General features: G+C 33.5%; 2 protein-coding genes and 1 pseudogene across 4 annotated transcripts; all 3 read left to right on the top strand.

Moving 5' to 3' along the window:
* Positions 1 to 13,517: 13,517 nt before the first annotated feature.
* On the top strand, positions 13,518 to 18,088 carry LOC145968326 (protein transport protein Sec23A-like; annotated as a pseudogene). Its single transcript, XR_014437717.1, has 6 exons — positions 13,518 to 13,526; positions 16,238 to 16,450; positions 16,546 to 16,799; positions 16,881 to 17,535; positions 17,648 to 17,798; positions 17,934 to 18,088. The product of XR_014437717.1 is annotated as a protein transport protein Sec23A-like (transcript).
* Positions 18,089 to 18,639: 551 nt separating this feature from the next.
* Positions 18,640 to 21,460, top strand: LOC145968058 (uncharacterized). 2 transcript variants are annotated; one of them, XM_083093284.1, is made up of 5 exons: positions 18,640 to 18,859; positions 19,042 to 19,262; positions 20,391 to 20,550; positions 20,919 to 21,031; positions 21,299 to 21,460. In XM_083093284.1, the coding sequence occupies exons 1-5, from the start codon at positions 18,778 to 18,780 to the stop codon at positions 21,314 to 21,316; spliced, it is 594 nt and encodes a 197-aa protein (XP_082949410.1). In that variant the 5' UTR covers positions 18,640 to 18,777; the 3' UTR covers positions 21,317 to 21,460. The 2 variants fall into 2 exon arrangements, with proteins under 2 accessions (XP_082949410.1, XP_082949411.1); XM_083093285.1 differs by having other exon boundaries at positions 18,641 to 18,859; positions 20,919 to 21,035.
* A 415-nt stretch (positions 21,461 to 21,875) lies between these two features.
* On the top strand, positions 21,876 to 23,128 carry LOC145968325 (uncharacterized). Its single transcript, XM_083093703.1, has 3 exons — positions 21,876 to 22,227; positions 22,579 to 22,797; positions 22,875 to 23,128. Exons 1-3 carry the CDS (start codon positions 21,876 to 21,878, stop codon positions 23,126 to 23,128), a joined length of 825 nt encoding a protein of 274 aa, XP_082949829.1.
* Positions 23,129 to 25,503: the final 2,375 nt, after the last annotated feature.

The raw sequence follows: 25,503 nt of genomic DNA, 5'->3' as shown, positions 1-25,503 counted from the left end.
AAAAATCTAACAAAATCAGCGTCTGATGCACTCGGTGAGTGATACACTACCATTATCGTACCTTTATACATTTTTTCTTTTATTTCTATTGCAACACACCAGCAGTTCGAAATTATTTTTTTCGTCAGCAATATTTCATACTTAACATCGCATCTTACATATAAAATTGCTCCTCCTGTATTTCTATTTTCTGCATCGCATCTAATTATACTATAACCTGGAACATTCACCTCACTATCTTCAATTTCAGCAGTCAATCTCGTTTCAGATAATGCTACAATTGCAGGATTCAATCTCTTCATAATCTGATGCTGTATCTCATCTTTATGCGCTAACAGACTTTGCGCATTTGTATATAATATTAATTCTTCTTTCTTCTGTGATTGCTATTTCGTATCCGTAGCCGGCTCTCCTCTTCTCTTCCTGTATCGCCCTCCTGAATGTTGGACATTGCGGATCAAGCGCATCGTGCTCATCACTCTCCAAGTTGTATGCTTGAATTTTAAACATACAATTTACGCATCTCTTTTTGGTTTCCCTGCATTCAAATGCTTTATGTTTCCCGGCACATTTGTGGCAAGTTTCATCTCGAGTTCGATCTACAATTTTTCGCAATATGAAAATAACCCCAGCATTTAAAACATCTTTTAACACTAATATGATTAAACACAGGGCACTTATTCCATCCTACACTTAGTTTTCCTTTACTCAATATTAATTCATATGTTTTTTTATCTGTTTCAATTATTACAGAACCTTCTTCCTTTCCTCTTTTTCGTGATTTACTATCATCATTTTGCTTCTCTTTAATTATTCTCTTCACAATTCTCATTTGAAATCCTTCATTCGCCGCCATTTTATTTTGCTTTTTAATTGTATCTATTAAATTATCATCTCTTCACTAATATTGACAATCTTTATCTTCGATTTTATTTGCGGTGACTCCGTAACCTTGAAATTCTCACCCAACTTGGCTTGTACCGTAGTCTTTAATTTTTCTATCTCCTCTTCTGTCTCACAACCCAGAATAACTGTTCCTTTGCTTCCTTTTCTTAACTTTGTTATTCCCACAGCCATGTTCTTGATATCTACTTTTTCTTTTATCATTTTTTTTGTAGCTTCACTTTCCTGTTGCATCTTAGGTTTAATAATTATAATATTTTCATTTTTCTTCTCTTCTATAGCTTCTTTGTGTTCTTTCAAGGGGAGCGTTAGCGCCTCCTTGTATCATTCTTCTAAAATCTTCCATCCACTCTCGTTTAATATTTCCCAATTCTTCTTGTACTACTTCCTTAATCAGCATCTTAACTTCTTTCTTGCATGCTACTTCATTTTTCATTTCTTTCACTGTTCTTACAATCCAATCTATTTTTACTTCAATACTCGAAGATTCACTCATACTTGTCGTTTTGCTTCCGCTTGGTGTTGTAATCGATCCCGCAGATCCTGTTGAACCCAGTTCATCTCTGGAGTTTCCCGATGATGATGTTGTCTTCTTCATGTCTGCTTCCTTATCACTTTCAATCATAAATTTCTCAAACGGGCCTTGGCACGGCACATATTCATAGTTTTTATCATAAAAAAGTTTAACACATTTTTTACACGTCACTACTTGACTTTTTATTGCCTTCTTACATGCCGAGCATCGATATTCAACATATTCATCGTCCATACCGACCAAAATCGCTAATATCAGCGTGGCCGATCATTCACCTATACAGGGCGATCCCGAAAAACGTTCTGTCTGTAAAATGACGTATTCCTGATACCATTCTAAGACAATTTTTCCTTTACCAAAATTTGATTTGAAGCGTAGTTTTTGAATTATGAGCAAAAATAGTTAGTAAATCACGCGTCGGGTACAGAAGGCAGGCAGGAGCGGCGCGGCGTGCCGCGAGCACGGGCGCAGCTGACCGCCCGACGGGTGATTACCACCGCATGAGTCGCTAACTTTTTATCTTATAACATAAAATTATGCTTTAAATAAAATTTTGGTAAAGAAGAAAATGTCTTAGAATTACGTCAGAAATACGTGTTCCTTAAAATAACGTTATTTTAATAATGAAAAGTTGTTCCGGATCGCCGGCCGTCCGACGTTGCAATCAGCTGATTGCTACACGCGATGTGTGTATGGCGGAGTGTGTGCGTAAGAGAGAGAGAGAGAGAGAGAGAGAGAGAGGGAGAGAGGGAGGGTAGGAGGGACAGACATTCATACACACGCACGCACTTTTTTTCTCGCTCTCTTTCTCTCTTTTACGCAACACTCATACACTCTCTCATTCAGTCTCTCACTCACACTCTCTCGGTCACTCACTCACTCACTCACCTGCTTACTCACTTGCTCACTCACCTTGTAGTAGCGTAGCGAATCTTCATGCTATGTATTGTTGTTATCTGCTGCACGGTTATGATTGCTAGAGATGCGCGATACATCGAAATTTTTTCGATTATTAGTCTCACACTCGATTGACACAATACAGATTACGCGATAACGAGTTTACTGTTTATTCACTCACTATTGATTTATCTATACCAAAAATTACTTTCAAAGAAACGCGAATGCAAACAGCACATGACTCGACGCGAAGCGACGGACCGCGGAGACTGCGCGACCACAAGAGTTATGTTGTCAGAAACGCGACACGCGACATCTAACAAACGACTTGCGCGTGGCGCGTGATTGACGCGAGATAAGACGAACGATCGGCTAAAACCTTCGCATTGCGAATGCGGTAGAAAACATGAAACGTATAATGACATACTTAAAAAATTAATTATTTATTATAAATAATAACTATTTCTAATTATAATAAATAATTATTATTTTAAAAAGCATGTGTTATACGTTATTACGTTTTCGAAATTATTGCATTCACGATGCGAAGATTTAAGTCAATCGCAAGAATAATGTAATTAAAATTACATTTGGAAAAATTTATTTTTATTCTGCTCACAATGAAATGTTCCAACGTGAAAATGTATTGGTCGCTCTGAAAAGAGCGGATTGACTAAAAAAAATTTTAAAGCAGATGCTCAAAATGCCCGCCATCCATCCTAATGCAAGCTCTCATGCGTTTTAATAAGTTTCTTTCGACGTTTTCCATTATTTCTTCGTCAATATTCCAAATAGCGAATCGTAATTTTGTCTCCAGATCTTCAATATCTTCGGCAAGCGTTTTATAAATTACTTCCTTGCAGTATCCCTATAAGAAAAAATCTAGAGGATTGAGATCCGGAGATCTTGCGGGCCAACGTATCGGGCCGTACCGACCCATCCAGCGTCCGGGAAAATTCTCGTTTAAGTAATTCGTAACGATCCTGGCGTTGTGTGGCCCAGCACCGTCTTGTTGGAAGATAATATCGTTTCTTTCAAATAATGGCACATCTTCTAAGAAATGTGGTAGATTTTCTGTTAATAAATCGACGTAGGTTCTTCCAGTTAAAATATCTGGAAGAATAACTGGACCAAGTATTTCAGTGCACATTATTCCAGCCCATACATTAATCTTCCAACGAGTTTGAAAATTTCGAAATCGCGTGACTCTAGGATTTTCTTCGCTCCAAAAGTGCATATTATGCACATTAAAAATTCCTTCTTGTGTGAATAGCGATTCATCGCTGAATATCACACGAGAGGAATATCTAAGATCTCGATCGACGTTTCGCAGAAAATTTTCGCAAAATGTTCGTCTTGCAGGGTAATTTGCAATTAACAATTCCATATTTTTTCTTAAAAACAACTATGTGTTTTCTTTACACCAATTGATTCCTCTCATTATTTTGTACGTAAAAGTATTAAGGTAAGATAATCGAAAAATGAATATTTTACAAGATATTTTACGGTTTATGTAAAATTAAGAAATGATTTCAAGCCTTATAACTCAAAAAGTACTTAAGGGAAAAATATTTTATTATATGTTTTGGAAAGTCCTCGAGATAAAGCTACAAGAATATGTAATAAAAAATAGAGGGTTCCATTTAAGAAATTGACGGTGACCATCACGTGACCTTCAAATGACTCTCCAAGGTCAAATCATTGCCACCATCTTATGGCCCCCTTCAAGCTACACAACTTTTGTCTGAAACATTTCTTTCTAAAGTGCATAGTTTATGAAATATTCGACCGTATCGGGACTTTTGGGACACCCTGTATATATATATATATATATATATATATATATATATATATATATATATATACAGGGTGATTCTAAATAACTTTATGCTTTTGCAAAAACATAATCTTGATCGAATTCTAAGACGATTTTTCCTTTGGCAAAATTTCGTCCGAAGCTTAGTTTTTGAATTATTAAAGGAAGTAGTTAACGTATGACGGGTCGAATACAAGAGGCAGGCAAGGGTGACGTGATTCACCGTCAGACGCGGGTGCTTACGCGGGGCGCCTGCTGCGATCAGCTGGTCGCTATACACATACAGACACACATGCGAACACATACATTCTCTCTCTGCCTGTCTGTCTGTCTGTCTCTTTCTCTCTCTCCCCCCCCCCTCTCTCGCTCATTCGCCCACTCACCTGTTTTTTTTTTTTTTTTTTTTTTTTTTTTTTTTACGAGAGAGGGGAAAATGCATTTTATGCATACCCACCGGTCGATCCAGTGAGTTATGTGGGACTCGAGTACCAAGTCGAATTACCAACTCGGTACTCCCTACCCACTAAAAACCCCTTTCTTTTCACGAATTTCCTTTGACACACTGTCCCTCTGACTTCCCGAGATCTGTTTTCACATAACGTCAAGAAATAGTTATTATTACCTTGTTCGATGACTTTTGATGTATTGCTGTAATTGCTTGAAGGAGAAATGAATTTTCCGATAGATCGTACGTTCTCAAATTTAACGTAGATATCACGTTGCAAAAGACAAGAAATCCACACTAAATTATTAACTGAAAGTTTTTCTTCTTTCATGAACTGTATTCTTTTATAAACTTTAACGTAATCACATTTATTTACTCACTCGATGAGACGAGAAATTTACTAATGACTCTCACTAATCACTATTAATCACTGTCGAATAATAACTGTTGGCGATTAAAAATCACTCGATGAAAGAAACACGCGCGGACACGTTACTACACGACGCGACGACGCGACAATGCGACGATAATTACTCGGCGACTGCAAGCAGTTTTTTGTCATGGTAGGTTGCGGTAGGTTAAGGTACTACTGGCGCAATCGAACGCGATCATGTGTTCCATTGAAGAATGCGGTAAACATAATAAACATTTAACATATTAATATTATTATTATCATGAATGTGTGTGATATCCATACATCGTATGATATCTATTTAAAAATTAATTAGATTAAATAAGTGTTTTTAAAATATTTATTACTTTTACTATTATCTTAAATAAATATTTAATATTAATATTTTGTATGATAATAGTAAAAGTAATAAATATTTTAAAAACACTTATTTAATCTAATTAATTTTTAAATAGATATCATACGATGTATGGATATCACACACATTCATGATAATAATAATATTAATATGTTAAATGTTTATTATGTTTACCGCATTCTTCAATGGAACACATGATCGCGTTCGATTGCGCCAGTAGTACCTTAACCTACCGCAACCTACCATGACAAAAAACTGCTTGCAGTCGCCGAGTAATTATCGTCGCATTGTCGCGTCGTCGCGTCGTGTAGTAACGTGTCCGCGCGTGTTTCTTTCATCGAGTGATTTTTAATCGCCAACAGTTATTATTCGACAGTGATTAATAGTGATTAGTGAGAGTCATTAGTAAATTTCTCGTCTCATCGAGTGAGTAAATAAATGTGATTACGTTAAAGTTTATAAAAGAATACAGTTCATGAAAGAAGAAAAACTTTCAGTTAATAATTTAGTGTGGATTTCTTGTCTTTTGCAACGTGATATCTACGTTAAATTTGAGAACGTACGATCTATCGGAAAATTCATTTCTCCTTCAAGCAATTACAGCAATACATCAAAAGTCATCGAACAAGGTAATAATAACTATTTCTTGACGTTATGTGAAAACAGATCTCGGGAAGTCAGAGGGACAGTGTGTCAAAGGAAATTCGTGAAAAGAGAGGGGTTTTTAGTGGGTAGGGAGTACCGAGTTGGTAATTCGACTTGGTACTCGAGTCCCACATAACTCACTGGATCGACCGGTGGGTATGCATAAAATGCATTTTCCCCTCTCTCGTTAAAAAAAAAAAAAAAAAAAAGTGAGTGGGCGAATGAGCGAGAGAGGGGGGGGGGGGAGAGAGAGAAAGAGACAGACAGACAGACAGGCAGAGAGAGAATGTATGTGTTCGCATGTGTGTCTGTATGTGTATAGCGACCAGCTGATCGCAGCAGGCACCCCGCGTAAGCACCCGTGTCTGACGGTGAATCGCGTCACCCTTGCCTGCCTCTTGTATTCGACCCGTCATACGTTAACTACTTCCTTTAATAATTCAAAAACTAAGCTTCGGACGAAATTTTGCCAAAGGAAAAATCGTCTTAGAATTCGGTCAAGATTATGTTTTTGCAAAAGCATAAAGTTATTTAGAATCACCCTGTATATATATATATATATATATATATATATATATATATATATAGAGAGAGAGAGAGAGAGAGAGAGAGAGAGCAAGGGCGGGACAGTAACACAGAATGTGAATACTATCCTCTTTTTCTTCGCCGCTTAAACGCAGTCTTTCCGCTCGGCCAGGCCGAGATTAAATAAGTGGGCCCTGAGGGCCACATGGCCCGTGAGTAGCCCAATTGAGATATTGAGCTTCTTTCTGCTCATGGTTAGGAGTTCATCCGTCCTTTTAGAAAGGGGTTAGTTCAGCATAAGCTTGGCTTGACGACAGCCCTGAACCTGGCCCCACGAAACCAGATGTTCCTGTTTTAAAGTCTTTGATGAATCTTTTACCTATGGCGAAGGGGACGCCGACGACCTGTCTAACCGGGACCTCGAGGGTGCCTAGCTTTGCCAGGCCGTCCGCCACCTCATTGCCCTGATGACCGGGAACCCAGGCTAAGGTGATCCTATTGGATTCGTCTAGTTTGTTGAGTGCTAGCATGCAGTCCCAAACCACCGAGGACTCAGTGGTGGTCTTGGCTAGAGCGTTAATAGCTGCCCTACTATCAGAGCAGATGAGTATATTTTTGTTAGTGGCTTTAACTTAAAGTTAAAGTGTTTGCACACTCAAGGATTGCTAGAACCTCAGCTTGAAAACCCGTGGCCAGCTCCCCTAGGGAGTAAGATCCCCTAGATGGTTAGTCCTTGAGCCGTAGACTCCAACTCCAAATCGCCCTTCTGCCCCCGAGCCATCCGTGTACCAGATTTCCTAGTTTGGCCGGCAGATTCGTTCTGGTTTACTTTACTCTTCCCTAGAAGGTATCTGGGTTTTGAAGAACTTAAAGACCTGGGATTTCCTAGGTATTCTATACTGCAGCAGAGAGAATGAGTGTTCATGGAGGAACGATAGCTTGGTATGACCAAGATGCTGTCCTCTCCACTCACCCTGATACTTTAATCTGTAGGCAGAAGGTTTGGCTGTGCTGATAATAAAGCGATCCAGGGGTGGAAGACAGAGTGCAATCTCAAGCGCCTCCGTAGGGGTGGTTCTCATGGCCCTCATCGCCGCCCTAAGGTAACAACCCTGAAGGCTTTTGAGTAGGTTCCTGGCCCCCACCTTCTCCACCCTGGGCTACCAGACCACCGCAGCATGTGTGAGACGGGGCAGTAGAATGGCTTTGTAAATCCAGAGGGCAACTCTGGGAAAGACAAAGTATAGAGTACATATATATATATATATATATATATATATATTTATGTATTACAAGATATTTATATATTACAAGTAGAACGATATTTTAATACTGACCTGTACGATTTAATATCTATCAAAGAACAATGCTGAAAAAGGGCCAAAATTTGTCTGTAAGGGGATTGTATGAAATCGGTATATCTTTATGTTTTTGAACCTGCTGAACTCGAAAATGAAGCTTAAAATTGTCCAAACACCGGGGAAAATTGTAAAAATGCAATTTTTTTACAGAAAAGCCGCGTTTTGCAGCAAATGTTTTTTAATGAACAAATGGCAATTGTAAACAAAAATAGTCTTTTTTTTTAAATAGTATGCAGAATGTGTCATTTGAACGTAATCAATCTTCTAATGCAATAGTTCTTTTTTTATTTTTAATCTCTAATCTGGTATATTGTTATTTTCTATTTTTTTTATTTTTTTATTTTTTATTTTTTTATTTATTTATTTATAATATACAAAAAAGATAAAAGAGATTTTTTTAGTACAAAATGTTTACGTATTCTTGAAAATGTGCGAAGAGCGCTCAGACATTGACTTACGTCTTACGATATAAATCACAAATCACAGTCAGTATCAGTATTAGTTTTTTTTAATTAAATTAAAATGAGTAATCACAACCTTCCTCTCTCTCCCTTTTTTCTCAAAAACATTAATAAAATAAGACATTTTTCGTTTACAATTGCCACTTGTTCATTAAAAAACATTTGCTGCAAAACGTGGCTTTTCTGTAAAAAAAATTGCATTTTCACAATTTTCCCCGGTGTTTGGACAATTTTAAGCTTCATTTTCGAGTTCAGCAGGTTAAAAAACATAAAGATATACCGATTTCATACAATCCTCTTACAGGCAAATTTTGGCCCTTTTTCAGCATTGTTCTTTATAAAAATGTTAGTGACAAATATTTACACTAGTGTTCCTTGATACTAACAAATATAGCAATTTCTACAGGTATTGTAGGTTAGGCTTCAGTATCACAATTTGCACATGCATTAATTAATAGACATGTCTGTGTATCGATCGTATTGAAAATAAAGCTGTACGATTTTCATTACCATTACTAATCATTACCAATACTTTTAATGAAAATTAATGAAAATTACTGGCCATTACTAAAAATAATGAAAAGTAATGGTTTGATTTCATTATCATTACATTCAGTAACCCTGGCGAAAATAAGAAACTTTATAAAGCGTTAACAACCGTTGAGTGAGGGTTTTCTGAGAGTTTATATGCTTTTCAAACTTTGTAAGAGCACTTACATAACGCTGTTGCGTTTTGAATGCTTATCAAACGCTGCAGTGTTGCAATTTTTGTTCTACAAACTCTTTATATAATGTTACATGAAAGTTTTGCAATGTTGAGGTAACATTTTTCAGAGTACGTTCAGTAAACGTTGATACATCTTCGTGTACAGAGTTTACTCAGACTTTTCAAACGTTTACGTTTACGCTATAACGTACAAACGTCTTTTAAACGCTGCAATGTTGCAATTTTTGTTCTACAAACTCTTTACTAATCGTTTTTAAACTCTCGACGAACTTCCACAAACGTTCATGTAAACGCCAAACAAACGTCTCATTTTTGCCAGGGAATGGAAAGTAATGGAAAGTGTTGAGAATATAATGTCATTCTCTGACTTAAGTGATCGATAGATCGATACAGTTAGATAGATATAAGGCTTAAGTTGAAACGTATGTATGCAAGTTAGAGATAATCATATATAATAAATACGATTAATAAAACAATTAATTTCAATGAAAATATACTGTGTAAAGTTATATACAATTAAGAATAAGCCTTAGAAACAACAGGTTATGGGCCCAGTGAAAGGATTGCAGCAATAAAGTGAGATAAGTAATTACGAGGTTATGTGCATGGTCTTTTGTCCAAGCTGCATATTAATTTAGAAATGGCCCAAAATACGCATAAAACTGATTATTACAATATTGATCCATTAAATGGTGATAATTATGAAGCATGGAAATTTCGAGTTAAAATGATATTGACTGAGCATAATGTTGAACAAATGATATCCGTTAAATATAGAGTTGAAAATGATGAAACGGATCAATTGAGAGAAGAAGCCAAAAGGAAAGAAAATAAATATAAATCTATACTTGTACAGTGTGTAGATGATATGCAAATAGACATTATTCGTGATAAAGAAACAGCGTATGATATGTGGATAAGCTTACAAGATGTCTATGAGAAAAATAGTATTTGAAGATGGTAAAGTAAAGTTATTCAATGGTGGAAGATTAATAGGTTTAGGTCTGAGAAGCAATTTATATGAAATATCTTTCAAATTAATGAAAAATGAATGTTTAAATATTGATAGAGAGGATGAAAAACTTAAATTATGGCATAGGAGATATGGACACATAACCCACACAACATGCATGTCTTGAAGACGTCTTAAACATGCCTTTCTTATGACACCTTTAAGACTTGACCAATTGACGTCTTTCTGATGTTTTTAAGACATTCAATTTAAGACGTATTTTTTTAAACGTCTTAAAGATGCCTTTCTTATGACGCCTTTAAGACTTGACCAATTGACGTCTTTCTGATGTTTTTAAGACATTCAATTTAAGACGTATTTTTTTAAACGTCTTAAACATGCCTTTCTTATGACGCCTTTAAGACCTGACCAATAGACGTCTTTCTAACGTCTGTAAGACATTCAATTTAAGACGTATTTTTTTAAACGTCTTAAACATGCCTTTCTTATGACGCCTTTAAGACCTGACCAATAGACGTCTTTCTAACGTCTGTAAGACATTCAATTTAAGACGCCATTTTTAAGATGGCCGCGGTGCCAGGCCAGCCAGGCATTAGACGGGATCGAGTTGGAAAATAAATTATTCCATTTACCAAAGTTGAGCAGTGCTTTGCACAGGTAAGAATTAATGATATTTAAAGCCGGGTCTGCAATGGCCATAGCATAAGGTTGTAAGATGTAAGCGAAATAACCAAATCCATTTCCTATGGATTTCGTGCGTTCTACGGTGGTCTCGCATACGCAGTCACGGAAGAATTCTGCGTTCTTAATTCTTATTGCGCGTCCGCCGTAGAACATACATAGAGCCCATTCTACAATGGCAGTAACAAGACTGTAGGAGTAGAGATTAAATCGTTTTTAGTGAAGTAAAGAAGAAGAAGTAATGAAATAGACAATTCTCATTTTGTACTACTATTACCTTAGAGTACTAATGAGAATTTCTATTTCGTTACTTCTTGTCTTTACTTCATTAGAAACAGTTTATTCTTTACTCCTACAGCCTTGTTATTGCCATTGTAGAATGGGCTTAGGGCGTGTTCCAAAATTCACTGCCAGCGCTGAAAATCTTTAGTTCACGTTACGTATATTATACACTCGTCAAAAAAATTATCGCAACACGCAATTAATATTAAAATTTCACCTAAATTCAAATAAGCGTATCTCCGCGAAAAATTATCGCATTTGAAAAAATTTTTTTTTGTTTTAAAGGGTAAAGTCTCCACTTTAAGAAACTTTCGTTAAATTTTGATTTCATTCTCTCTCCCTCTCTTCATCCCTTTAAAAGTAAGGACGTGTTTTTTTTTTCAAAAAATTGCAAAGTTTGACGAACTCTACGGGGTGTACTAAATTTTTTTCGTCAATATCATCATAACTATCATAAAATATGGACTTTTCTTTACAAGTTTAAAAAAAAATTGAAGCCCGTGCGATTTTCTTTCGCGGAGTTACGGCGTATCAAAATTATCTATGCATTTTTGTGCAACCGCCAACATTTGTATTAACCGATGGACACCACGGGGAGGTTGTTGATCGGATTTTGCCCATCATGTGTGTGTGTGTGTGTGTGTGTGTGTGTGTGTGTTGGAAAAGGGATGTATGTTGTATGTATTTAAAAATGTGTATTTCCGCCTTGTCTTCGGATGACCTCTTGCAGGCGCTCACGCATATTAATGCAAGCTCTAATTGTGGCCTGCGGAATTTCGAACCAAATTCGCTGTAGAGCTGCTACCAATTGCTGGAGATTGGTTGGCTGCCTCTCCAAATCACGCAGCCTTCTTGCCATTATATCCCACAGATGTTCGATGGGATTTAAATCCGGGCTCATCGCTGGATGTGGTAACACCTCGATGTTGTTTTCTTCGAAGAAGTCAACTGTAATCCTGGCAGTGTGTGGGCGAGCATTATCTTGCATTAGAATGAAATTGCGCCCCATTTGACGACGCATCGGAATTATGTGAGGACGCAAAATTTCCTCCACATAGCGTATCGCTGTCATTCCGGGAGGTGGTACAATTACGAGATTTGTGCGTCTATGTGTGGATATTCCAACCCATACCATAATTGAACCACCACCAAATGCTCGAACAGGTTCGACGCAATTCTCTTCAAAACGGTGTCCCTGACGACGCCAAACACGAACTCTTCTGTCAGAACCGAAGAGGCAAAATCGCGACTCGTCAGTGAACAATACGTTGTTCCATTGTCTTGCAGTCCAGTTCTGATGACTGCGTGCATATTGTAAACGATTACGTCGATGAGCCACAGACAACATTGGTACTTGAGCACGAACTCGCGAACTGAAGTTTCTTTCGTGCAGACGATTCCTGATTGTTTGATCGCTTATTCGTCTGTACGGCAGAATGTCATTAGCGATTTGTCGCGCAATTATTACTGGATTTTGTATTGCCGCGTTTACGATGAGACGATCTTCTCGAGCTGATGTTGCTCGTCTTCGACCTTGTCCTCTTCTCCGACGAAATCCGCCTGTTTCTTCATAACGAGCCCAAACTCGAGAGATTGAGGCCCGATGCACACCCATTCGCCTTGCAACATGTGCCTGACTTGCCCCTTCTTCCAAAAGAGCAATAATTTGCGCACATTGATTTTCGTTTAAACGAGGCATTTTTGTTTCCCGAATGAACAACACAGTGTTTTTAATACTATGAAGTTTTGTACGTACTGAAGTAAGTACAGTACATAACTTCACAGTGTATACTGTGTGAACTTCAGTATTGTGAAGTTATGTACTGTAAGAACTTCAGTACTGTGAAATTATGTACTGTAAGTACTTACTTCAGTACGTACGAAACTTCACAGTATTAAAAATACTGTTGTTCATTCGGAAAACAAAAATTCTTCGTTTAAACGAAAATTAGGGGTGGAATATCCACATATAAACGCACAAATCCCGTAATTTTATTACCTCCCGGAATGACAGCGATACGCTATGTGGAGTGGTCCCCGTGGTGCCCATCGGTTAATACAAATGTTGGCGGTTGCACAAAAATGCATAGATAATTTTGATACGCCGTAACTCCGCGAAAGAAAATCGCACGGGCTTCAATTTTTTTTTAAACTTGTAAAGAAAAGTCCATATTTTATGATAGTTATGATGATATTGACGAAAAAAATTTAGTACACCCCGTAGAGTTCGTCAAACTTTGCAATTTTTTGAAAAAAAAAACACGTCCTTACTTTTAAAGGGATGAAGAGAGGGAGAGAGAATGAAATCAAAATTTAACGAAAGTTTCTTAAAGTGGAGACTTTACCCTTTAAAACAAAAAAAAAATTTTTCAAATGCGATAATTTTTCGCGGAGATACGCTTATTTGAATTTAGGTGAAATTTTAATATTAATTGCGTGTTGCGATAATTTTTTTGACGAGTGTATATTTTCAGCGCTGGCAGTGAATTTTGGAACATGGCCATAGTAGGAAATGGATTTGGTTCATTTCGCTTACAACTTTATGCTACGTTATATATATATATATATATATACATATATATATATATATATATCGTTATATATATATATATATGTATATATATGTATGTGTAAAAAAATTAAACTCTATATTGTAAAAAAATATATTAATTATCTTTTGTATATTTTTTTTGCAGCATTATGAACATTTTGACAACATATGAAGATTTTATTCAACAAAATTTTATTCAACAAGATTGTGACGGTGTGCGTTCCATAAATGGAATGCTTGGCCATCATCGCGTATTGATACTACTAGACTAGTTGTACTATTGAAAACTTTGTATCAACCAATTAAGGAACAAGTAGATCTTCCGCCAATTCAATATGATCCAGTTTTATGTACAAGATCTACATGCAGAGCTATTTTAAATCCATTATATCAAGTAGACTATCGTGGTAAGTAATAAGGTATTATAAATGAATAGAACAAAAATCATTTTTTATTTATCACAAGAAACATTTTGAAAAATATTAAAGTAGTTTATTTCTATTAGAAATTAAAGTATATTTTAATGTGTTTCTTTATTATGATGTATTTACATTCATATTCTTTATTATTCTTTATACTTCATTTAAATTCGTATTTTATTTAATGCATAATTCTCTTGTAATTTTCTGTCTATATCATATAAGATAATTTAAAAAATCAAATTATTTATTAGGAGCATATAGTATTCATAAAAATATTGTAAAGATATTTTTATATTTCAATAAATTCTAAATTTGTGTTATCATTATATATTATTTTTTTTAAGTTACATTATAATACACATATTGTGAGTCATATTAATAATTATGAGAAAAAAACTTTGCAAAAAGAATTTATGAGGAAATTCTTCGAAATAAGAAACAAAAGGGAAATATATTTAAATGATCAAAATGTATGCATTTATTTGAATAATAGTGTTATACAGGGTGATTCTGAACAGACGTTTGTCTTTAAAAAGATAAATTGTCGAGTCTATTCTAAGACGATTTTCCCTTTACCAAAATTGTCTACGAGGCTTAGTTTTTAAATTATTAAATAAAATAGTTCGCGAATTACGGAACGAGTACAAGAGGTAGACAGGAACGGCGCAACTCACCGTCCGATACAGGCGATCATGTGGGGCGCGCGACGCGATCAGCTGATTGCTGCACACGATGAGTGTAACAATCAGTGTGTGTGTGTGGGGGGGGGGGTGTATTTATGCACGCGTATCCACACATGCACCGTACTCTCTCTCTTTCTCTTTCTCCCTCTTTCTCTCACTCTCTCACTCACTCACTCACTCACTTATTCTTACCTTAATAATGAGATTCTTCATACTGCTGATAAATAGCAGTGCCCAGTGTGTTGCACGATAATAATCGTCGTCGACGAGACGTCGTTTCTTCAACACGCAGTCTGACACAAATAAGCGAAGTTTTTTCTTTCATCACTTTCGACACTTTTACAAATTTACTCGCGCACTTAATCACTCACGATTGATAAAAGGAGGAATTTACCAACGGTTACGGTACGAATTTAATAAACGGTTAACGCATTTAATTATTAATTACACACTCGATTAAAGAAACGCGTTAACAGAACGCGATACTCGATGCAAAGCGCGCGACGACCGACGACAAGCAAGTCAGGTTAGTACTAGCGCGTAATGCTACACGTTTATGTTTGGCAGCGCTAGAGGCGCTAGTATTAACCTGACCTGCTTGTCGTCGGTCGTCGCGTCGCGCGCTTTGCATCGAGTATCGCGTTCTGTTAACGCGTTTCTTTAATCGAGTGTGTAATTAATAATTAAATGCGTTAACCGTTTATTAAATTCGTACCGTAACCGTTGGTAAATTCCTCCTTTTATCAATCGTGAGTGATTAAGTGCGCGAGTAAATTTGTAAAAGTGTCGAAAGTGATGAAAGAAAAAACTTCGCTTATTTGTGTCAGACTGCGTGTTGAAGAAACGACGTCTCGTCGACGACGATTATTATCGTGCAACACACTGGGCACTACTATTTATCAGCAGTATGAAGAATCTCATTATTAAGGTAAGAATAAGTGAGTGAGTGAGTGAGTGAGAGAGTGAGAGAGAAAGAGAGAGAGAGAGAGAGAGAGAGAGAGAGAGAGAAAGAGAGAGAGTACGGTGCATGTGTGGATACGCGTGCATAAATACACCCCCCACACACACACACACACACTGATTGTTACATTCATCGTGTGCAGCAATCAGCTGATCGCGTCGCGCGCCCCACATGATCGCCTGTATCGGACGGTGAGTTGCGCCGTCCCTGTCTACCTCTTGTACTCGTTCCGTAATTCGCGAACTATTTTATTTAATAATTTAAAAACTAAGCCTCGTAGACAATTTTGGTAAAGGGAAAATCGTCTTAGAATAGACTCGACAATTTATCTTTTTAAAGACAAACGTCTGTTCAGAATCACCCTGTATATGTGTTATATATGTTGAATAGTTATATTATGAAACAAATATTTTTGATTTAACTTTTTTTAAGATTTGATTCTTTTCGAACATTTTTTTTATTATCATTTATTGACATTACATGATTTATTATAGTTTTTATTATATATAAATTTATGATATATATATATGTTACTTATATATTACTTTAAATATTATTGTATCTGAGTCCAATTGTATGTATTTATATGTATTATTTAGCGTGCCCAATGTTTGCCATCAATATTTTTACTTTTTGCGGATACATATGTCTGGATGATGAAGAATTAGAGGCACTTAAAGATTCATTACAAATGTCATTGTCTGCTTTCACTCAATGCTCTTATTGGTCTTATCATATTTGGCAAAATGATTCAAGTTCATGAATTAGAAGCACAAAGGATCTTCAACCAAAACAAGTTCAAGATATGTTAGGTACGAATAGAATAAGTCCCAAGTTATATTTACTATATTAGTCATTGTTTTTCATGATTACTTTATTGCATTTTATTCACATTACATTTTGATAGGTATAGGTAGACTAATTCCTGGACAAAATCCAAATCAACCAAGAGGACCTGGTGCGTAACTATTGCCAGCTGCTAATCGCTTTTTGTAACCAGTACATAAGTGTGATATGAGACAGTTCGACAGATCTTTTAGGAGAACTGCAACGTGATCCATGGTCTGTTGGGCCAGAGAAACGTTCATTGCGATCTACAAGTGTGGCATTAGCAGTCGCCACGGGTCTCTTAGAAGCTAGTTATGCAAATACCGATGCTAGGTATTTATATGTTGTAATATGATGTATATATGTTATGTTTTTCATTGTAATCCTACATATAATGCTATCAATGTATTTAAGGATTATGCTATTTGTTGGCGAACCATGTTCTCAAGGACCTGGCCAAGTTGTAACTGATGATTTATGACAACCAATCAGATCACATCATGATATTCAAAAAGATAATGCTAAGCATAAAAAGGCAATTAAGCATTATGATACACTTGCATCACGTGCTGCAACTAATGGCCATAATAGATATTTATAATAGATATTTATTTTTGTGCTCTTGACCAAACTGGTTTATTAGAAAGGCGACAATATTGCAACTCTACTGGTGGTCATATGATGATGGGGGATTCATTTAATTCTTCATTATTCAAACAAACTTTTCAACGAATATTTGCTACAGATGCCAAGGGTGATTTGAAAATAGCATTCAATGCAATCTTAGAAGTAAAAACATCTCAGAAAATTAAAGTTTCTGGAGCAATTGGATCTTGTGTATGTCAGTGGGAGAAAGGATCAAGTGTTGGAATACTACAAGAAGTAGGCTTACTTGTCAGTGGAAATTTTGTTCATTGACATCATCTACAACAACAGCATTATTCTTTGAAGTTGCAAATTAACATACAGCCCCAATTCCGCAAAGTGGAAGAGGCTGTATTCAATTCATTATCCAATATTAACATAGTAATGGACAAAGCCGAATTAGAGTTACTACTATTGCAAGAAAGTAAATATATTTTTTATTATACATTATATGTATATCATAAATATTTATATCATAAATAATAATATAATATCATAAATATTTATGATGTTATAGGGATATCTTTAATTATCAGTTGGGCAGATGAATCATCATCTTTGCATCATGTAAGCATAGAATTTGAGGAAGCAACAGCTGTTTTTATGTCACGTTTAACTGTATTTCGAGCAGAAAGTGATGATGGTCCAAATGTTTGAAGATGGGTTGATCATATTCTGATTAGACTTGTTAGTAGTTTCTATCATTAAAATTGTGCCCAATTACACTTAATATAAAGCTTAAACTTTATATATTTATACATATAGATTTACACATAAATATATATTTTATCTATTTTGAGGTGTAAAATCTTATTATTGCAGTATCAAAAATTCGGAGAATATGCAAAAGATGATCCAACTAGCTTTAGATTGGCAGAAAATTTTTCCTTGTATCCACAATTTATGTATCATTTACGCAGATCACAATTCTTCAAGTATTCAATAATTCTCCAAATAAAACTAGTTTTTATAGGTAAGTTGTTATTTGTATAAAACACATGATATATTTAAAACTTATTGATACTTTTAGGTCTCATATTTCATATATCAATATATATTTTTTGACATTCTTTTTAACTGAAAGAAGAAAGGAGCATCTCAGATAAAGTTTTCATTTATCTTATGATAGCAGTCATTTGTCATAAGTTGCTAGTGTATTCGCAATATATACTGTGTCCATTTTGTGTGCAACATTCAATTTAATTTCAAATAACTGCATTATTGCAAATATGCAATAATGCAGTTATTTGAAATTAAATTGAATGTTGCACACAAAATGGACACAGTATATATTGCGAATACACTAGCAACTTATGACAAATGACTGCTATCATAAGATAAATGAAAACTTTATCTGAGATGCTCCTTTCTTCCCATCTTTCATCGAGTGCGATTGTGATTGTGGTTGTGCGTTAAGTGAAAATTATATAAAATAGTTTACAATGAATGAAATTTAATAACACTGTGATGAACAGTATAACTAACAAAATGAACTCACAGACTTTATATTTACAGATGTTGACATTACTGATGAGGAATAGTTGAACGAAAGTTTAGTAGGTGATTACGTGTCTTGCGGTAATGCTAATGTGCGTGATGATGGTAATGGGCTTAATAATGACAATGTGCCTGATGATAATGATGATGATGATGATATGGTGACAATATGATTAGCCCCGATAATGTGCTTGACGGTGATGACATGACAACTTTCAATGCCAACGGCAATCAGTTGGAAAAATGCTATGGTATGTATTAAACTTTATTCTTTATTCTTCCTTCTTAATTATATCGTTATATTGTACTTATAATAGCAATATGTTATATGTACTTAATTTCGTATATATGTACTTGTGTAAAATAACTAAACAGATAATTTTAATGATACTTATAAAGAGAAATAAATATTTTTCTTTTTTATCTTATACAGATGCGTGTCGTACCGAACAAAAAATTATTAAAAATCTCATACAAAAGAATACGAGACAGTTGGAGATAATAATAAATTTAATAAATAACGCAGGACCAGCTAATACAATATATAATAATGACGAAGTCCAATTATTGCCGGAATTTCCGCTATCAACAGTTGACGAATTTTTCAAATTTGACACGGATCTCCAAAAGGACAGAGAGATTCGGAAACAATTAGTGAGTACTTTTCTGTTTTTGCGTCCATTTCTTTTTTCTTCTTCTCTCTATTTTTAAATGTGAAATAAATGTATATTTCTATAATTCAATCAACAACAAAAATTCTTTTGTAGAGATAAAAGTAGAAGACAAAATCTAGATATTGAATATACTGGGTGTCACACTAATTAATTCCTCTCATTATTTTGTACATAAAAGTATTAAGATAAGATAATTGGTGTAAAAAAAGCACATAGTTGTTTCGAAAAAAAAATATGTAATTTGCAATTAACAATTACAATTTTTTCTTAAAAATAACTATGTTTTCTTTACACCAATTGATTCCTCTCATTATTTTGTACATAAAAGTATTAAGGTGAGGTAATCGAAAAATGAATATTTTACGATTACTTCACCTTAATACTTTTATGTACAAAATAAGATATTTTATGGTTTATATAAAATTAAGAAACGATTTCAAGCCTCATAACTCTGCAAGTACTTAATGAAAACTAACTTAATTATAGTGTTTTGGAAAGCTCTCGAGATAAGCTACAAGAATAATAACGCAATGAAAAATAAATGGTTCCATTTAAGAAATTGAAGGTGACCTTCACATGATCTTGACAACGCTATTCAAGGTCGTACTAATATTACTGTGCATTATTTGAAACCCTATAACTTTTATAGGAAACATTTTTGTCTGCCGTTCTCGGTTTTCGAGATATTCGGCTGATACGGGTGGTCTGAAACACCCTGTATATATATATATATATATATATATATATATATATATATATTTATTTATTTATTCATATAATAAAAACAATATTGAAAAATAAAATAATGAAAATAATAGGCTCAACATAATAATAAATTACTAAGGGGTAAAAAGGCAAATAAAAATCAAAAGACACGCGGTTATTAGTGCGCAAATTTAGATATATAGTATAAAATATTTACTTAAATTTACTTAAAGCGTAATATATAACATTCTTTTAAATTTTATTACAATTTTTACTGCCTTTTGTCGCTTAGTAATTTTGAAAGAAGCTCTTAAAATATATTAAATTCATGTTTCCTTTTTCTTCAATTCAAGCGGTTTAAATTGAAAATATTATTAAACATTTTTGTAACATTCTGTTATAGAAAAGGAAAATTGCAAAAATTGGAGGAAACGCTTTCGTTCACAAGACAAGGAATATTATAAAATACACATTATCGGATGAATTGTGCCGCAAATTATCATGGACAGGCCAAAAAGGATCAACGGCAATTAAGGACACAAGTTTTGTCACAGTTATTATGGGTAATTATTATTTCTTTAAGATATATTTTTATTTCTCCTTTTTATGTAATATTGCTTAAAAATAGTTGCACCTTTAATGTATTCGAACATCAGTATTCGAGATAGTATCTAACATATGCTTAGATGTAACGTGCACTTTTAACTTTAAATTTTTCTTCAGAATTATTAATAAGATCTTACTTCAAATTTCGTTCAAATATTCTTCTACACTTTATACTCTTTCCAATTTTTTACGGATCAAAATTTTTATATTCTTTCCAAAAGTTACAAACGTTTATAGCTATACTTTACTTCATGACTACCCTATTCTAACTATTGGAATTAAAGCACAAAATATTTTAATAATTATGTAACAAATCATTTTTCAGCATACGTTTCGGACGACGAAAAAAGTAATATGCACGATATTAAAAAGACCATCCAAGAATGGTTACGACATGCGGGAGATCGCCTCAACTATTTAAGAAATAAGGAGAAAAAGGTTGGTAAATTATTGAAAATTCCATACGATATTATTTAAAAAACAATAGGGCTGTATAATGTTGCTGCATAACATTTTTAGTGTTGAAAATGAGAAAACATTGAAATTAATATATGTTTTTTAATATATGTAAATGTATATCATCTTATATCATATTTCACTTATATATTTAATTTTGTGTGTGTGTGTGTGTGTGTGTGTGTAAAAAATTAAATTCTATATTGTAAAAAAAAATATATTAATTATCTTTTGTATATTTTTTTACAGCACTATGACAACATATGAAGATTTTATTCAACAAAATGAAGATTGTGACGATGTGCGCAATGGAATGCTTGGTCATTATCGCGTATTGATGCTACTAGACTAGTTGTACCATTGAAAACTTTGTATCAACCAAAATATAATAAAGAAATGAACTTAAAATGATGAGTTGTCTTATTTATTATAGAATAAATCAATAGCTATTTTACCGACCGAATTACGCACGTCTAAAAGTCGTCTTAATTGAAATGTCTGAGACGTCTTTATGACATCCTGAGTGAGACATTTAATTATATCTTGATTGGGACGTCTTGAGTGAGACGTCTTAAAACAATGCCCGATAGATATCTTAAATCGGGACATAAGACGTCTTAAAGACGTCATAAAGATGTAATTCTGATAACTTCTTAAGACGTCTTTAGAAATTTCATGACGTCTTTAAGACATCTTTAAGACGACATAATGTTGTGTGGGAAGCTATTCAAATTTAAAGAAATTAATAAATAATGATATGGTCGATGGTATTGAAAAACTAAATATAAATAAAGTAGAGTTTTGTGAATCTTGTGTAAACGGAAAAATGACAAAATTACAATTTGGAACAAGACATAAAAGTAAAGCTATTTTAGAAATAGTACATTCAGATGTTTGTGGTCCTATAGATCCAATATCATATGATGGTGAAAAATACTTCGTTACTTTCATTGATGATTATTCGAATTTTGTTTGCGTATACATGATTAAAAACAAGAGTGAAGTATTTAGTTGTCTTAAAGAATATGTACAGATAGTGCAAACTAAATTTAATAAACGAATATCAGTTTTGCGATGTGATAATGGTAGAGAATATGTTTTAAGTGATATGATTCAATATTGTAAAAGAAATGGCACTACTATTGACTATACAGTACCATACACTCCGCAGCAAAATGGTAAGCTGAACATTTTAATCGTAGTCTAGTGGAAAAGCAAGATCAATGATAAATGAATCAAAGGTATCAAAACAATTTTGGAACGAAGCGATAAGAACTGCTGCGTATATTCTAAATCGTAGTCCAAGTGTAAATTTAGAATCAACAACTCCTGCTGAATTGTGGTATGATAGGAAGCCTAATGTTACAAATCTGAGAATATTTGATACAGTAGCATATTTATATGTACAAGATCAATTTAGAAGTAAATTTGATAAAAAATCTGAAAAGTGTATAATGATGGGTTATGCAAATAATGGTTATCGATTATGGAATATCAAAAGGAATAAAATTCAAATTTCTGAAATGTAGAATTTAATGAAAATATATTTCATTATAAACAAAATCAAGGAAAAGCATTGACTAAACAAAATAAATATGAAGTAATTCGGGAAGTAGATGTAGATAGCAATGACTGTGATGATGAAACAGATTCAGAAACTGAAGAAATAGAAACTGAAGAATTGGTAACTGAAGAATTAGAAAAGGAAGAATTAAAGACACAAGAGGATGGAAAATTGAACGTTAGGAGTAAGAGAAATGTAAAGTGTCCGGGAAAATTTGATGATTAGAATTGTATATGGCATTTGATGCTATGTCTTTTGTAGAAAACGTTCCGAATGATTATAATGAATTAGAAAACAGAAGAGATAAGAATTTGTGGGAAAAGGCAATGAATAGAGAAATAGAATCTATAACTAAAGCGAACACATGGAAGTCAGTTATTAAACCTAAAGATGTAGAAATATTAGATACTAAATGGGTATATACTTATAAACCATTCGAAAAGGATAAATTAAATCAATATAAGGCTAGGTTAGTTGTAAGAGGCTTTGCGCAAAAGGAAACGTTTAATGATTGATGAATTGTATTCACCCGTTGCAAAAATGTTAACTATAAGAACATTGTTAGCTATAGGAAGTCAACTTAAATGTAATTTTGTACAACTAGATGTTAAAGCTGCGTTTTTACATGGAAACTTGAAGGAAGATATTTATATTTACCCACCTAAAGGTATTAAGTGTAAGAATGATTGTGTATTTAAGTTAAACAAATCACTTTACGGATTGAGACAATCGTCCAAATGTTGGAATAGTAAAATTAATGAGTTTTTATTAAGTCTAAATTTTCAGAGATCAAATAATGATTATTGCTTGTATTTTAAGAAAGATGAAGTCGTATTTATATATTAATATATGTCGATGACATAATATTAGCAAGCCCAAATTTAAGATATATAGAGTTTTATAAAGAAAAATTAACTCAAAATTTTAATATAAAAGATAAAGGTGAACTCAAAAACTTTCTTGGACTAGAAATAGATTATGACAAAACAAAAGGTGTATTAAAGATAAATCAAAACAGATATATTTTGGGAATTTTAAGAAAATTCAATTTTGAGAATTGTAAAGAATGTGTAACACCTATTGAATCAAAATTAGATTTAACAATGTATGAGAATGAAGAAAGTACAGATAAAAGAGTAAAAGAGTTAGTAGGTTGTTTAATGTATTTAATGTTAGAATCTCGTCCTGATATTAGTTTTGCGATAAACTATTTTAGTAGATATCAAGATAAATATCCAAATGTCGTATGGCGATATATTAAAAGAGTGTTAAGATATTTAAAAGGAACAATGAACTTGAATTTGGTATATATTAGAAGAGAAAAAATGCATCCATTAGTGTGTTACGTGGATGCAGATGAGGAGGTGACATACAAGATAGAAAGTCTGTGTCTGGATACTTAATTAAAGTATTTAGTAATACAGTATCTTGGGTTACTAAAAAACAAAATTGTATTGCATTATCAACAACTGAAGCTGAGCTTATAGCTTTATGTAATTCAGTTGTTGATGAACTTTGGTTTAAGAAATTATTATTAGATTTTAATATTAAAATCGACTATGTCACTATATTTAAGGACAATCAAGCGTGTATCCATTTGATTAAAAATCCAGAAAGTAATCGTAGGGTTAAGCATATAGACCTTAAATATAAGTTGTTTGTGAAAATTATAAAAATAGAGATATAAAGCTAGAATATTAAAGCTACATTAGTGGCAAAGAGCAACAAGCAGACATACTCACAAAAGGACTGACAAATGTTTTATTTTCTAACAATCGTAGATATTTAGGTTTAGAGAGTTAGAGAGGGTATATTTTATATACAGTATTATTTAATTTTATAATGACATTAAGTGAATGACATTAAGAGAGGGTGTTGAGAATATAATGTCATTCTCTGACTTAAGTGGTCGATAGATCGATACGGTTAGATAGATATAAGGCTTAAGTTGAGACGTATGTATGCGAGTTAGAGATAATCTTATATAATAAATACGATTAATAAAACAGTTAATTTCAATAAAAATATACTGTGTAAAGTTATATATAATTAAGAATAAGCCTTAGAAACAACAATAATAATCATTTTTAAAATAAACTATAAGAAATTGGGCTCCGAATATTGAAATATAAACTTTAAAAATTTTTAAACGGCCATAGGAGCCAAACGCGGATGGTAGTGCGTAAGCTCAATGAGAATTAAGTTTTCGTTGAAACTTATTTGTGTGCACAGGGCACTAAATTTTCTTGGTACGGTACCAAGCAAATTTAAATAATTCTCAATTCGAGAAATTATTTAATTATTATCCCTATTTTCCCCCGTATTGTAGTGTTGTAGGCGAGAAAAATATCGGACTGAAAGTCGCTGAATCGGGAATCGAACCCGATAATCATTTTTATTTGCAGCATAATCATAATAATAAATAATATAACATAATATGAGAGAAAACCTTCTGCATAGCCATATAATTATGATTATATGATATTTCTACAATCATTCTTGACTACGCAGCAAATATATAAACTTCTATGATTGCAGAAATACTGTATAATCATAATTATGTGGCTACGCAGAAGATTCTTTCTCTCATTATGTTATATTATTGTCGTATTATTTATTATTATGACTATGCTGCAAATAAATAAATTTTTTTATATAAATAATATAACATAATGTGAGAGTAAATAATCTTCCGCGTAACCATATAATTATGATTATATAGTATTTCTGCAATCATAAAAGTTTATATATTTGCTGCGTAGCCAAGAAAGATTGTAAAAATATCATATAATCATAATTATACGTGAAGATATCCCTGATAACCGTCAACGATAAAAAACGATAAAAAAAATTTTTATCGTTTTTAATATGGTTAGTGAATCGTTTATTA

Source organism: Camponotus vicinus, unplaced genomic scaffold (genome assembly GCF_025532165.1).
Source record: "Camponotus vicinus isolate PSW18456_S1 unplaced genomic scaffold, iyCamVici1.0 SCAF_3, whole genome shotgun sequence".
Lineage (NCBI taxonomy): Eukaryota > Metazoa > Arthropoda > Insecta > Hymenoptera > Formicidae > Camponotus > Camponotus vicinus.
The sequence above is the reverse complement of the archived record's forward strand: the minus strand, read 5'-3'. Positions and strand labels throughout refer to the sequence as shown.

Bases quoted from the DNA above. Each gene is read 5' to 3' on its own strand.
- LOC145968058 (XM_083093284.1), top strand. From the start codon at position 18,778: ATGATTAGCCCCGATAATGTGCTTGACGGTGATGACATGACAACTTTC. The intron at 19,263-20,390 runs GTGAGTACTTTT...ATTCTGTTATAG, and splicing joins GAGAGATTCGGAAACAATTA to AAAAGGAAAATTGCAAAAAT. The intron at 20,551-20,918 runs GTAATTATTATT...ATCATTTTTCAG, and splicing joins TTTTGTCACAGTTATTATGG to CATACGTTTCGGACGACGAA.
- LOC145968325 (XM_083093703.1), top strand. From the start codon at position 21,876: ATGACAAAATTACAATTTGGAACAAGACATAAAAGTAAAGCTATTTTA. The intron at 22,228-22,578 runs GTAAGCTGAACA...TCTGAAATGTAG, and splicing joins ATACACTCCGCAGCAAAATG to AATTTAATGAAAATATATTT. The intron at 22,798-22,874 runs GTAAGAGAAATG...TGTCTTTTGTAG, and splicing joins TGGAAAATTGAACGTTAGGA to AAAACGTTCCGAATGATTAT.